This window comes from Hirundo rustica, chromosome 4 (genome assembly GCF_015227805.2).
Source record: "Hirundo rustica isolate bHirRus1 chromosome 4, bHirRus1.pri.v3, whole genome shotgun sequence".
Lineage (NCBI taxonomy): Eukaryota > Metazoa > Chordata > Aves > Passeriformes > Hirundinidae > Hirundo > Hirundo rustica.
In genome coordinates, this window is record NC_053453.1 from 71,946,784 (window position 1) to 71,962,554 (window position 15,771).

The following is a 15,771-nucleotide window of genomic DNA, read 5'->3' on the forward strand; positions in this document are numbered from 1 at the left end:
AAAATGAATATAAAAGGAGAAGAACTGGGTTATGTGCCAGACTACACCAGTGGCAAACCTGGCCTTGTCACCAATTCCAAACTGAGGCACCAAATCTCATAGTAAGAATGCACAGAGCCTCAGAGGACGAAATCTATGAAAAAATGATCCAGTATTTATAAAGAAAAAAGCTGGAGGTAACTTGGAAGAACTCCAACAAATCATGGAGGCAGTTCAAAGCGTTACCAAAGACAATTCACTCAATGCCAGTCCTTCCTCTCAAATGGAACAAAGATCAAGCTCATAAACTACCAGTTAGTTCAGACTGCATCAGCCTGTCAAAACACTTCGGGGCTACCCCAGCCAAGCTAACCAATTATTTCATTCTTCAATGACCTTTCCCAGACTTAGAGATTCCTTGTCCATGTTTCCCCTACCAGTACTACACTAGATATTAAATACTTGTGTTATACATCCTGTAAGAGTCACCTTAACAAAAATAACACGAATTCCCATTTCCCTTCCGGTTTTCTCCACTCACCCTTCTTATATGCTGACTTCTCACTTTTTATTTCATGTCTCTACAACTGCTTTAACTTCCCCAAGTTAGGGCATCCCTTTTTGTGTCAGACAAACTCTTGCATTCATTTGCCTCTTCTAATTTCACTTTCTTTCAGTACAGGGTCAGTCCTACTGATACCAACCTAATATTAAAAATTAAGAATCCAAGCAACCTCTACAGGTTCCTTGCAAAGGAAATAAAGATTAGAATTACATACATAATTTTGAAGGTAGCATCTTCCTTGGAGGACATCCCAAACTGCCTCCCGTTTCACACAGGTTAAGACTATACAGACTCAAGACACTTCTTAAGAGATCATGATTACTACCAACTTGAGAAATAAAACTCCTTTCACAAACACCATCCCCCACCCCTTTCCTGACAGTAAGAAGATTCTGGAATCTTTTCTCAGTGGGACCTCAAAAACACAAACAGACAAAAATCAGCCCAAGTCAGTTACAAGGTCTTACTTCATATGGAACGAATCCAAGGTGACAGCCTAAAGGCACTGGTAGCAGCTTCCTCAAAGCATCATTTTTATTCCAAAAGCCAGTTTGAACACACTTAGGAAACGTGGAAATGGGCTTTTGTCTACACAAAGTTACACAAAAAGGGCACAGGGATCCAAAGAGCAGATAAAAACAGAAGCCTGGAGCTGCTGGCGATTCTGATGCTGATGTGAAGAGATCCCTCACCTCCCAAACTGAAAAGTTCTGCGCGTTTTTAAAGCAGCAACACAACCACACACTGCACCCAACACTGCAGATTGTTTTGGCAGAAAATACTCAATCATGAGGGTACTACACACTCAGCTGTTAGGACAAGGAGATCCACAGTCTCCAGAGAGCAGCCACAGTGAACTCGGGGATTTAATGTAAAATTTAGGTAAAATCTTCTGCTTTAAGGTGGTGTCAATCTGGTAGCAACTCAAAGTCTCACAGTTTTAGGTTATGTTTCTCATCACTGATACCTGCTGGTGGGGAGGAACAAGAGACAAACTGAAAAATGCTCACTGCAAGCAGCTCCTTGACTAACAGCACCTTTTGGAAGCATCTGGTATTCGACTAGAGAAGCTACATGAATGAGATGATTTAATTTACAGTTCTACTGCGCAAAACACAAAGCAATCCTGCTAAAAGCTAGGGAAGCATTTAGAACTGAGCAGGACCGTTTCAGATCAGTAATGAAGGAGCTGCTAAATGTTCTTATGAGCATCACCATAACAGCAGCAGCACAGAAGAGCCTTGTATTCCCTTTCCTGAAATCCAGCACAATAGAGGTAACACATTTGAAACTATAAAAACATAGGAATTACCAGTGAGGAACTGCAGAGGGAATTTTGAGATTAAAGCAGAGCAGAGGCACCGGGAGGAAAGCTTCAAAAACATGTCAAGTTCTATATTTCTCTCTGGTTTAACCACTTTTGGTGTGCAAGCAAAGTTTTTAAAAAGTCAGCCCAGGAATCACTACACCACCGTGTGTCAACACAGGCATCCCTTTTGAAATAATTTTTGAGCTCCCCGAAGCTACAAGATTAAATCCCTTAGGAATTCTAACTCAAAACACTATCCCATTTACAACAACAACTTGAATGTTGTTGCTGTGGAGGTTCCAGCAAGATTTGCTGGCAGGCAAATCGCCTCAAACTTATCACGCTGCTCAGCTACGTCCACAGCGCTGCTGGGTTACGACACCTTAACTGAGTAAAAAGCAACTTAAGTTGTGCTGACTGCTGGCAGACAGAAAGACTCATCTGAAGGCGCATTTCAAAAAGTGACCTGCTGTCTGGAGTGATGTGATTTATTCCTGACTCCAAGAAACGAGGACAGAGCTCCTGAGCTGGTGGAGCATTAGGCTGAGAAGCAGAACGTAAACGTTCTGGCTCTCATCACGACGCGCTGTAGGGATGTGACAGGGTCACAAAGGCATTCTCTCAAAGGCAGTTTTCACTACTGCTTTTCTGATGGCTTCCCAAATCATTTGCCAGCTAAAAAAAACCCAAAAAAACAAACAAAAAAAAAACCCAAATAAAAAACAACAACAAAAAAACCAAATCAAAAAAACCCACCCCAACAACAACAACCCACCGCCCACAAAAACAAACAAAAAAAAAGCCGACTAAAAAACAACACAGAGATGTAAAATATGCAAATGTTTATTGTCTGTTTTTGAGAGGAAATCATGCAAAACCTTGCTGGAACGCACAGAGCTTTCTAGCAAGAGTAAATAACCAGCTATTGCCCGGGCAGGGATAAAGCTGCAACTGAATTTCAGCTTTGCCCATCAGGTAGCTTTGAACACTTGCAGAATGCTGCTTTGAAGAGGTCATCTTTCTGTGTTAAGAAGACCCGTGTCCTGCTATGCCTCAGCCTGAAATAATGGCATTCAAAACATCTATATGCTATATTTAGTTTGCTCTGTTTATATTTAGTTTGTTATGTTTTCAGTGACTAAGTAGAAAAGAAAGATGCTTGTTGCTTACAAGCCAAAAAAAAAAAACCAACCAAAAACCAAAATAATCCAAAAAACACCCAAGGAAACCTTTTTTTACTCCCAGAAAACAAGTTATTTTACTTCTCTACTGATGGCTCCCTAAGAATCAGAGTGAACCAAAACTAAAGACTTTTAACCTACAAGCTGCAGTGGTTTTGGTTTTTTTTTTCTGCAGATACCTTGAGTTTCTGAGCTATACAGCAGCAGCCAAAATACAGAGGCACAAATTAACTCTGAACATTGTCTCATTGAGTTAAATGACATGTTTGGTTCACTCAGCATTGATCACTTGAATAAACATGATGCAAGCTCTTTAAAGAAGTCAGTGCTGCAATCTGAAGTTTGTATTATGCAACTTGTATTAATTGGCCTGTTCACTGTACAGGAAGATCCGAGCAGCTGCAAGTTTTGTGTGACTACAGCAAAGGAGCAGATTTAAACTCGTTAAGAATTAAATGCTATGCCTTTAAAATAGAAAGTGTTTCATGGAAAAGAAAAGACAAAACCCGACAACTTCCTGCAGTGATTTTCTGAGACACTTTTTACTGATTTTTATATGCAATGAAGCTAAAGAGTCAGAGAGAAATGCTCAGTATTAGAACTCTTTAAATGAAATGCAACACAAATTCATTTACAGCCAGCATCTACACCGCCAGTTTGGGATTATTACCACTTATGTATCAAAGTCACGCACCACTTTGTAGGTTTTGCAAGCCTTCCCTGTTTGCAAGAACAAGGTAAAATGATTAGTAACTGATAGAATTCCTCATTATTTTTATCTTGTTAAAAAGTCAAAGGTCTCATGCAAGAGGAACATATGGAAGGTGCTCGTTTGAAACAAAGAGAGGGAGGAAAAAAAGCAAGATTAAACCCAGCAGCTGGGCTAGGACTGGAGGGAGCCGTAGTGCAGCTCAGGTCCACATGGGGGACCCAAGTCTAACACTTCAGTAGCTCTGGCACCAAAAATCACTGAATAACAGCTCTGGGAGAAGTCTCAAGTCTTTCCAAAGTGGCACATCCAGACCAATAATCTTTTTGATTATCGCAGAAGTGAGAGTTCCAGGTAGGCGAAGATGGCAGGTAAAAGGGAGGAGAAGGACAAGCACACATCAAGTGACTGCCACAAAGGGACAGGACACACTGGGGACGGATATATTTGACAAACACAACTGACTCAAAATTAGACCAACTTAACTTCATCTTTGTTTCTTGAAGAATTGACTCATGACCCCCTTACTGGGGGGGCAGTCTACACTAACCCACCAGTCTTTAGTGTTGCGAAGCTGGGTCATAAAAGCCTCCACTGCCTCCAACAACCAGGCCCCAAACATTCTAGAACACTGAGGAATTTTCTTGACGCTTCTTCATGGGTTGTCACATTAAACATTCCGAAATAATTTCCCATTACTCCTCCCCAGAGCCATTTCCTTCTTAAACAGCGACTCCTTAAAAGCAAAGGCAATACCCCCAAAGCATTTTAATATCGCAGAAAAATTACTTCAAGTTGAAGCACCATGGCAACTACAAGTTGCTATGCATTTTAAGTTGATCACTTCTTTTGAATTTCCATTTATAACAGACCCGAGTTGTTTAACACCCAAACACACTGACAGCGCAACCCTCCAAACAATGACATTTTCAAGCGCGATTCTCCATTAGTCAACAAACAAAACAAGAAAAAAAAGTTAACAAGAAGTGTTTTACTGGCAAGAAGAAATATTGCAATAATGAGGGATGGGGTGACACTCATAAAGTGCTTATTGCTTTGCCAGTCTTTTCATATGGAGACGAAGTGGGTGATAGGGAAGTGAACGTGCTCATGTGAAGTAAGGAAATGTGAGAAATGCTTAGAATGTGAATGGGAAACCACAGTAGGATAACTGAGGATATAAAGTAGAGATGAACACCTGGCAGGAACATCCAAGTTTTAAAACAAACACAAAAAACCCCCAAGAAAGTATTCTACATGTGGTTGCAGCGTATTTTTACATTTGCATTTACAACTACCTTCCAACTCTAAAATGCTAAAATCTGCACATGCAATACATCTGAAGATGAACATCAGAAGTACAAATTATGGGGCCTGTTTTTTAGAGGCAACCATTTTACAGGAAAATTGTAAATTTCTAAGTTATAGTATCCATAGTGATCAATTTTTTGCATGCTTTAGGCAAGAAGAGATCTCAATGAGTTAGTAGCTTTCTTAAGAAACTCTTCACATTTAAGCAGTCTCAGATCTGTTCTAATTCCTGTGCAGAACAGGAAGAAAAAAAGAAAAATATCCCCAGACAACAATGCAGCTTAGATTTAGTTTTTTTATGATTAAACACCTTAACTACATATTTAGCAAAGCAGATTTTTTTTTTCTTTAACAGTATTGTTATTTTTAAGCTTTCATGTGTTTTGGAGTTCTGATGAGATCAAAATACTGCTCCTATCAGAAGAGTTACTGAATCCAAATGTTTACAGGGAAAACCTAAACAGAGCAATTAAACAGAGCAATTGCTAAACACACAGTACAAGCAAATTTTTGGTGGAAACACATTAACTGGGCTATAATGTAGAAGTTTCCCTTCTGGATTTATTTCAGTCCAGTTCCTGTACTGAGAAAGTTGAAACCAGAACCATTTTCTCATTTACCAAACTGAAAGGCTCAAATAAATATCTCCTACAGCAAAACCCATTCCACGTGCTCCTTGCAAAACACAACTGTGTATTTATTCCCCTTGCTCCTAAGAGCTCCCCAGTAACGTGGAACTGGCCAGGGAGTCTCTGTCCAGGGTCCAAACCATTTCAGTTCAGTGATTGTGCTTTAGCATAAGGCAGACATTGCAAATTCAAACCAGCACCTGCCGGTGCGACAGCTGGACCTTGTGCCAGGGGCCCATTTCACACCTGCAGGGACCCTTTTCCTACCCAGTAATTCACCTTTCTGCCACTGCCTTGGGGCTCAGATCACAATCTTTGAAGGAACTGAGCAGCCAAAGTTTGCTTGCGTCTCTGTTTAAATACAACTCCTCTGCTTGCAGTAAAAATCTGTAAAGAATTTGCTATGTGAACACAGTCCATAGACATTATGGACTATACTACGGAGACAGCAGCATTATATATATTTCAGCAATTTGCTTCATAATGAAATGAGAAAAAAAATACGACATATTTCATTTTTTATTCTGTATTTTTACAGCTGACCGTGCCACAACAATCACTCTTCCTACAAAAGTTGCAGTTAAAACTGCAGTTGGCAGTCTTTATGCACTTAAATAAAAGACAGTGGAATCCTTTTCCATTTCTACATTAAATACTCAAACGAAGCACATACGAATGAAGCACCTACATTCAGCTAAAGGTTGCATAGAATTTATACATTACGGTCATTAAGTGTTTAATATAATAATTGTGTAACTGCGATGCATCTTTTGTGAGCATCTTTGCTGTAAAGGCCCCTGGGATCCACTGAAACAGGAAAGGGAAGAAAAGTAGGCCTTCATGGAAATTTTTAATGGTCTGCAAGGTAAACGTTAAAAAAATTAAGACTTTTTACTTTGCTGCCTTAATTGGCATTTCAAAACGAGGCGATTTCTGAACAGAAAGCAGCAGCAAAGGATTACATCATGGAAGGAACTCAGACCAAATACTATTAAATTTTTTTGGGGAAAAAAAAAAGTGTCGATAAAAAGATTCACTAATTGAAAGAAGGCACATCACAAAACGTTTAAAATCCTGAGCAGTCACGATCCATGAAAACTTCTGAAAAGATGGGGAAACAAGCGGGGAAATACAGCAGAAACTGATTATCTTATTTTGACTATTGTCCATTTCCTGCTGATAAATAAGTAATAGCCTGTTTTAAAACCCTGTGAGCAATTAAAAGATCATAACAAGCACATTTTACAGTAATTGACTACAGAAGCAAGTGGAAGGAACAGGAAAATAACTTTAAAAGCAAAACCTGTGGTGCCAAGGACTCATTTCAGTTAGGTCTGTTTTTTTTTTTCCAAATACTCCTGAGGAGCTACAAATTACTCCTATAGGTTATCAGCTGAAACAGAGCACAGGAAAAGGAAAATTTAAGCTATAGTTTCTGCTTCAACGGCCCACTTTTCCTGAAGGAATGATCTGTGGAAGGAAGGATGCTCAGAGATGCTCAGCACAGAAATCTCCCCCAGTTTCCAACAGAGGGAGCTGGCCAAACTTGCAGGGTAGTCTGGCTGGTCTCAAAATAAAACTCAAGAGGTAAACCAACCACACGGAATAACTCATTCTCACTTCTGTAGGAAGCAGAATTTAAACAGGCCAGCAGCCAGGCTATATAAAAACGGGGAAATGCCACATTATTTCATAAAAAAAAAAACCCACCAAGATTTTAAGGCAAGCAAGTGGCAAGATGTTTAGTTTTGAGACATTTCAGTTGAATATGATCACTTAAAAAAATAAATCTGCAATCTTTTCCATTTAATAGGCTAAACCAGGCCTATTAACATGATAATAACATGTCATGAACAGACCATCAGAGGGGGCACCCTTATAGCCCAGTGGGCAGAGAAGCTGCAAATGAGCTGGCAATAATTCCAATAATCTGAAAACTCGTCTTTACTAAAAGGGATTCTTAAGGTGAAACCATGACTCCAAGACATTAAAAAAAAAAAAAAAAAAAAAGTTCAGAAGGTTGTTTTTTTTTTTTTTCCGGGTATAAAAGCTGCTAAAAACCCACAGGACTGCTAAAGCTCATCCTTTAACTCCATAAGAAACCACGACAGCGAATTATTCATTGTCACATGTGCGAATGTCAAGCTGCGACCATCCTCACTCCGGACGATCTGTGAAAGAACTCTTTGATGTGGATTTAAATTAATAAAAGGGCTCTTCCTCTTGCCCCCAAGGTGCAGTAAAATTCAAATGCAGACTTCAGTATTCTGGCTTCATTTATAAATTACTTTTTGACTGACAGAAGACTTCCAAGAGATTCTCCTGAAGATAAGAAAGTGGCTGTTAATCATATCCATAACATGCGTGCATATTGCAGCTACCGGCCTTAAAATTACCAGGATTTTATAGTTTTTAGCACTTGAAATTCTTGCAGAAGCAAAATGATGTTCCCAAGCATTTCTCAGAGGGAAAAAGCGAGACACTTCAGTATTTTCACATGTAAGAGCTACTCGAATTAAGGGCTGATAAGGATCTGTAACTAATTGATTGAGATGCCAGTTGATATCTACTAAAGATAAAATACAAATGAGCAAAATCCTCTCATATATTATATACATGATTAATGCCTGCCTACTTTTGGAAAAAAAAATGGAAATATTAGTTCCATCAGGTTACTTGAGGTTAGGAGAAGATTTCCAAATACACTTCTATGCATCCCCTTCCCCCAGAATATCTAGAATTTGATAACCTGACAGCTCAGGGATGCACTCTGACAATTCAAGAACTAAGACACATTAAAATGCGTGCTTATTTGTGAACACTAAGCTATAGATTTTCTTTATGATGCGCTATAAACAACAGGAACATCTCTTGCTGCATTGTCCTTCCTAAGAGAATGACACAAAAATACCTTTGGTAAAAGTGGAAAAGTAAAGCAGCCTCCTAAATTTAACATCTAAAAGCAAGGAAACCTCTTAAACCACTGTAAAATACTGAAGTCTATCTGGAAATAGACTCATTTAGGGATCAGCTCAGCTTCCATAGCTTCCAAGTTTCCAATCATTATTCTCCTACATTGGTTCCTTACACTTATTTATGTAACATATACAGTGTAGCCCATTTTCTGCCATATTCAGATTGGAGACTCCCTTAAGAACAACACTGAGTGTTTCAGGATGCATCTGCCACTTTAAGCACTTTCTCATGGCTTAAAATAGTTCTGAACTACCTACCACTTTTAACAGCTACTCAACTTCTTTATTTCAGAAGTTCTGACGTTCTTATCACTGCTACTGGTGAATTCTAACCCCAAAAGTCTTGGACGGTGCTTGACTCTGCCCCCCTGCCCAGGCAGCGAATCCAAAAGTCTCAAAATCCTAACCAACAACTTTTATTAGCACTACATTGAGTCATTCCTTCTGCTCTTGCTCTTTTCCTTCCTTCAGTTTTGTTGTTGCTGTTTTCATTTATTTTAATTTATGAGTTGCCATGCAATAAATTCAACTTCAGCTTATTTTTTGGTAGGTACCAATGTGATACACCATTTTCCATGTTAAAAATAAACACACACATTCGTGAAACTACTTCCTGCCTTGAGGGAATTTTGTTCTATCTTAGTGTTCAATCTTCTTCCTAAAAGATTTAACTTTAATCTCCCTAAGCCAAATTTATTTAAATATTTTGGCCTGAAAATTATAAATCCCAACTACACAAAGCTGTGTTTATGAAGTCCTACAGTTTTCACTCTTTCACCCTGGCATAACACACTATTTCTCAACAAAGCAAAAAAGTCAACACCAGCATTAAAGTTTGTGTAATCCTAAATGATGTAAAAAGGGAGAAAAAAAAATTATAAAAAAAGAAGTTAAGAAAACCCTCAAGAGCTTCACAACAGTCATCAGGTACTCACCCTGGGGCCTAAAACAAGTTTTTCTTGTTGACCACACCAACCATAAAGTTCATAGTTTAGCATGGAAGAACACACTCCAATTAAGCAGTGGTGTACAAAAAGGATGTTTACTTTTTCCTTCTCTGCTAGTCCTTGCTCATTTATATTCGAGGTAAGATAATTAATTGCCAAGGCTCCTCCACCCCAGCCTTACTCATGGTGTTTTAAGAAAGAAGGGGAACAAAACAGTGAAAAGCTTAGGAGACACAGTATTTCAAAGCAACACAAATGGCTAAGCCAGCATTTTATTGCTATTACCTGTTTAACTACACTTGAAAGACGAGGTCCTAAACTGGTTGTAAATTGTTGTAAACTCTAAGTTCATCACCTGCACCACCGCCCAGGAGAGCTACAATCACAGGGACAACGTTGTGCAATACATTAAATAAACTTAATACAAATCTCACTCAACCCCACGCTCACCACAGCTTCACTGGGTAATTTCTGATAGCTACAATATTGTGGGTCTTAAAGCAATAAATTAACTTTGCTGATTAATGTCCTCCATTGTTCCACGTGGTTCTGGTAAAAGGACTCCCACAAAAGCAACTTGACTGCTTTTCTTGTTCCCAAAGATGAGGTTTTTGTGTTTGAGCAAATACTCATCAAAAGTGATGCTGAGCAAATACTCATCAAAAGGGATGCTGAGCACCTATGGAAGAAGTTTTACAGTTTGATGTCTAATGAGAAAGATACTGAAGTCTTGGACACAGGACTGCTCATGTTTGAGAGGTGTCTAAGAAAAAAATATATGGTGGATCTTTTCTGAATTTGAAAAAGTGATTAAACATCCAGATGCCATAAAAAATAGAGGAAAATATTGCAAGATAGCTCTCTGAAGCTCAGAAAAATTAGACACTTTCACCCATTGCCACACCAGACATAATAACAGGACTCCTTCTCCCGTAGATGAAAAGAAGAGCCTTGCTTTATGCTTGGAAGCATATTATTAGTCTAGAATACAAGTGTTTATTCCACCTCATTTTAACCTATAGCAGCCTTATGAGAGAAAAGGAGAGGGCTGCAGTTTAGCATGTGGGTCACTCCAACAAGAAGCTTGACTTCTGTTTCTCTTCTGCTTCTACCAGTCAAAAAACAATCCGTGTCCTAAATTCCCAAATGACTCCTGCTCAGAGTTCTGCACTCCTATCCTGGCAGTTAGCACCCTCTTCAGCAGTCAAGCTGCAAAACTAGGAGCAGTCTCTAGGTAAGCAAACCCAAACCATTACAGGCAGAACTGCATCGCTCCTTTGGTATAGGGACAGCATTCCCATCGGGAGCAGGTCTCATTTTACAATCTCTGTGTCTAGAGGAAAGCTTCTGAGCCCATTAAGCCTCAACAGCCCTGCATCATTTACAGCCTTTAAGTACAGTATTAGTTGCTCCTCCCCCTGTGCTAAACTCCTGCAGTTTTCTTCCTAAATAACATTTCTAATAGAAGAGCATTACTTGAATACTCAAAAACAACCCACCCCCAGAAACGTCCACCCCTAAACCCCACAACAAATGTGCAGTTATTTTATTTCAAAAACCACTGCCAAAGAAATTAGCATGAGTTAGATAAAAGATCAAAGCTTCTCATATAAGGTGACACAACTGCGGCCATGACTCACATCCATTCTGAAAGAAACAGGTTTGACCAAGTGAAGAAGTTGCAGACTCAACAGGTAGGGTGTTCCCAATATCCTGCTCCATAAATGAGCTGCTTACAGTATCTTCATTACTCTTGCAAATGGTCTGTCTTGTCCCAATGAAACCAGGGCACTCAAACAGAACCTTCCCAATGTCTTTTTTAACTTATTTCCCCCTACACTATCCAGAGCAGCTACTGCCATGATGGGGTAGGCAGCTGGGGTTGCCTGCACAAAAACACAAAGCTTCACCCCCTGCACCCTAAAAGTTAGGATTTCCTCCAGTTTATTCCTCATTGTACCACTTCTCCATCTCGGCTTCCAAATTTTTCTCCAGACTCATGACTAAAATTAACTGCAGCGATGATCTCACCGACACAGATTCGCTCGAGGAGGTGGCCCAAAGTTCATGCTTGCTCTATTTTCTGAAGGCTGGAAAACACCACACTTTGGAAGGCATCTGGTTAGGCAGCCTTCTCTCTGCTCTACCAGGGAATGTCAAGAAATGAATTTAGGACACGTTAAAGACGTGAAAGTGGAAATCTCTAACAGCGATCTAACTGGAAATACTTGCACACAACACAGAACTATGCAGCAATGCTGCTTTGGTCTGGAGCTAGCACAGAAGCATGCCAGAGATGAAAAACAAACAGTCTGAAAACCTTTTTATGCTCCACAAAATTCGCTCAGGAAAGATTTCTTGATTAAGTAGTGGATTCTCTAGCATGTCACATAGAAATTAATTTTTGAAGTTCTCCATAATCTTTTTCCCACACACAATAAATGCCTCTATCTGTTTACACAAAACCTTGTAAGGATTAATCATGTTTGAGCTCTAACCCACACCAGGCATGCTGGAAATTACTTACAGTAGATAAATGCCATTACAAACATTTAGCAATTCATCTCTTCATGGTCACATTTAACTCTGCGCCTGTTAGCTTGGCTTCCCCTGAGCTGAAAATCAAGGCTGGGGACAACATCACCTAAGCCAACATTCCTCCAGTAAAAAATCTCACAGTGATCTCAAGCTGACACAGGTGACCTTGCCCAGGTGTCAACAGCTACAAGACAAACTGAGGTTTTAAATACAGTGGCAAGAGGGAACACGCACAAGGAAAACAGACAATGAGACAAGGAAGGTACCTGAGGGTAGCTGTACCCGTGGCTTGCTGCTTTTCTCTCACATAAAGAGGCAATGCTGTTTTTCTCTGAGATCTGCATTTGCCACGGGAAAGTTACACTAATTGATGCTTCCAGAGAGAGCATAAACCCAGTCAATCCAAAAAAGTGACCTCAACTGAGTTACAAGCCTGTGTGTGACCACAGGCACGAGCCCAAAGCTTCTCTCCGCCAATTATTTCTTCAAGAAACATGTATCTATGAAAAAGTTCAGGAAACTCATCTACTGGCATGAAAAGGCAGTAGTGACAAAAGACAGTAAAAATGAAAAACAACTAAACTCCCAAAATAAGTGCATTTGTTACCAAACTTCCATAACATACTCTAGAATGAACAAAAAAAAAATAAAGATGGGTCTGTCAGCACGCATTTTCTACAAAAGTTCAAGTTCCTCTCTTCCCATTTTGGATTCCCACTTAACAGACGGAACTGTTAAATTTTTAAATTAGATTTGAAGCATAAATTAAACTAGGATTACTTGTAACACACGCTGCAAGAGACTCAAACCACCAAAACCCCCTCAATAGTGCAAGTACTAACAACAGGCTTCCCAAATTTAAGGAAGTTCTGCCTCTTTTAAACATATTTAAAGGTAATATTCACAGCCACATGACATCAGTTAAAACTAAATGCAGACAATAAGACTGTACTGGTTTCTAGACTGCTAGGTCTTTTCAAAAGAATAGAAAGAAAAAAAAGAAAAAAAAGAAAGCATCTATGTATCACATCAATATATATATAAAATACAATCATGCTATGGAGAGAGACGTTTAGTACCTAAAAACGTACACAAACCTGAGCCTTCAGAACACAGTTTGTTTCAATCCACTGTATCAACAAACAGTCAACTCAAATAATAAACATACAATGGTAGCTTACATCTGCACTGTTAAAGTGCTTGGAGCCCTACTCTTATTAGCATTGCTTAATTCAACTTATTTTACACACATAGCAAACCAGAAAGATCTAGGCAAGCATCGTGTCTATAACAATTAAAATTCAACTGCCACTGAATTCAAAACAAAACAACCAAACAAGAACAACAACAATAAGAATCAAACAAGTTAATTGATTTATGCTTTATCAAATCAAACTTATTTTGTGTGATAACACCCAGAGAAGCTGTCACACTCAATCATCCTTCAATTTAATTTTAAATGATTTAGCATTAAATGCTTCATAGAAAAGCACAAAAACACAAGTAAAAAAAAAAAAAAAAAGCATAAAAGAACAAACTTTAACATTTGAGTTATTCTGCTGTCAATCCACAAGAAAAAAAAAACCAAAAACCAAAAACAACAACACGAACCAAAGTGAGAAACACTATCATCATCATCCATGGGATTGAAAGTGTTTAAAAAGCAAAAGAGATTTTCCTATCTCTTACAAAATAATATTTTACTGGAACAAACCAGAAATGAGACAACTTACAATACTATTCTGCATCCTCACTGCGTATTTTTATTTGTGCACCACAAAGCTCTCTCAAGAAGGTATACAAGTGTTGGATTGTTTTGTTTGGCTGCTGCTGTTTTTAGACAATTTAAAGACACTACCAAGCTCCCTCTACTGTTCTATTTATTCCTGAGATGTCAGTAAAGCACAAGCTCAGGAAAAATGCCTTGTCCTAGACAGGTCCCCATCCTAAAAGAAGAGAGAATTTGATTACAAAGACTTATTTCAACTTTTATTTTTATAAATTGAAAAGTTCTACATTCCGAAATCAGTGCAGTATAAAGAAGATTTTCCTTAATAGTTACTGCAGCACTTAGCACTTCCAAACAAAATACACAAACTAACAGGACGTGGAAATAATCCTTATTACCAAAAAAAAAAAAAAAAAATCATAAACATAATAAAACCCACTAAAAAATGTAAAAGCACCATAAACTTCTCCTTCACAGTTCACCAAGTTCAGGACAAGCTGGTGCCTTAAAACCACTTCCATTAACTTTTATTCTGTATTTCCAATATTGGTCTTTCATCACATCCAACTGGATATGAGGGGGTCTTTAAGCATTCTCTTGCCATCACAGCAAACAAAGTCAAACTGCAGCTTTGGTGAGAAGCCTGGGCATGGTGTTTGCTCCACGTATCCATCCCAATCCAGACTGCATCACATCAGTCAGCCCTGAACTTGGAGCCAACCACCTCAGTCTGAGCTTCAATTCCCTCCCACGTACTCACAGCCAAAATTTTAAAATCTACATTCAAGGCGTGTCTTGAGTCTTTAGTTCAGGGTCACTAAACTGAAAATCGCCTCTCATTGGTACTGCGATGCACAAAGGTTTTCACCATTACTGAAGAAAATGCAATTTCAGAGACATTTCCAACTCCCTGTAACCTACAACTGTATTGGCAACCACAAAAGCATCAAAAAACCCAATCTCCACGCACTCCCCAGAACAGAGATCTGTGCTTGCAGTTACATTTTCACTTAGTGCTGATCCTTCCATATCTCAGCCACAAGCTGATGTCCATGGGGGAAAAAAAATACTGTAATACTATCATCTTACACAAGAGCCACTGCTTCCATGACAAAACATCACCCAATGATTTAGGCTGGGAGACACCTCTGGAATTCATTTACCCTGACCCCGTGTTCCAGCCTCGAACCTAGCTCAGGTTAATTAGAACCTTGTGCAGTCAAGTTTCAACAATCTTCAAAGACAGAGACCCCACGGCCTCTCTGGTCAAGAGCTGAGATGAAGCAGGTCACAGATTATGCTCCTCTCAAGGATAATTACATTTCCTTATCATCAAGAGCTGGCAAAAGCCCCTGCCATTGCTGACAAAATGATATTGCTACGTCAAATAGCACTGGAAGAGTTAGCAGCAACAGCAGCAGCAGCTGTCAATTCCCAATAACAGAGTTTCTGCACTGAAAACTGTTTCTGACAGTATTTTTCAAAGCACAGCCATTTCCTGAAGTCATCTTGCCAAATCTGACAAAACTCTGGGTTTTCAGTCAGAAATACTCCCTCTACTTCTAGGCAGAGAGGTCCATATATTTACTGCCATGCTGTGATAACAGGTGGATCAAATGCAGAGTATGTTTCCTGCCTTTAAAACCAGCAGACACATCAAACAACCCATGGAGAAAAAAAGGGTGCTTACAAACAAGCCAGCTAAATGAATGGTCTTTTATTTTATCAACGTGATGAATGACTTGCTGAATCACCCCTGAAGTCAACTTTGTTTGTTGTTTGGGGTCTTGTTCGGTTTACTTCTAATCAATTACAGTATTAAGTCAAAGACAGCCTAAAGATTCAAATTCCCCCAGGAACTTGTAGCCAAGGTAAACATTCCTCTTGCCATTATTTTAT

The 15,771-nt window shown here is 39.1% G+C and overlaps 1 protein-coding gene across 28 annotated transcripts in view; it reads right to left on the reverse strand.

Annotated features, from left to right (window-relative positions):
* Positions 1-15,771, reverse strand: part of PLEKHA5 (pleckstrin homology domain containing A5) — a 158,712-nt gene that overhangs the window by 117,373 nt on the left and 25,568 nt on the right. The window contains exon 4 of one of the 28 annotated variants that reach the window (XM_040061263.1): positions 7,806-8,005. The exons of 26 other annotated variants lie outside the window; for them this stretch is intronic. In XM_040061263.1, coding sequence (XP_039917197.1) covers positions 7,957-8,005 — 49 coding nt within the window. In that variant the 3' untranslated portion in view covers positions 7,806-7,956. Of the gene's footprint in view, positions 1-7,805; positions 8,006-11,661; positions 11,749-15,771 lie in introns of those variants that run through there. One more of the 28 variants, XM_040061261.1, reaches the window with a different exon arrangement.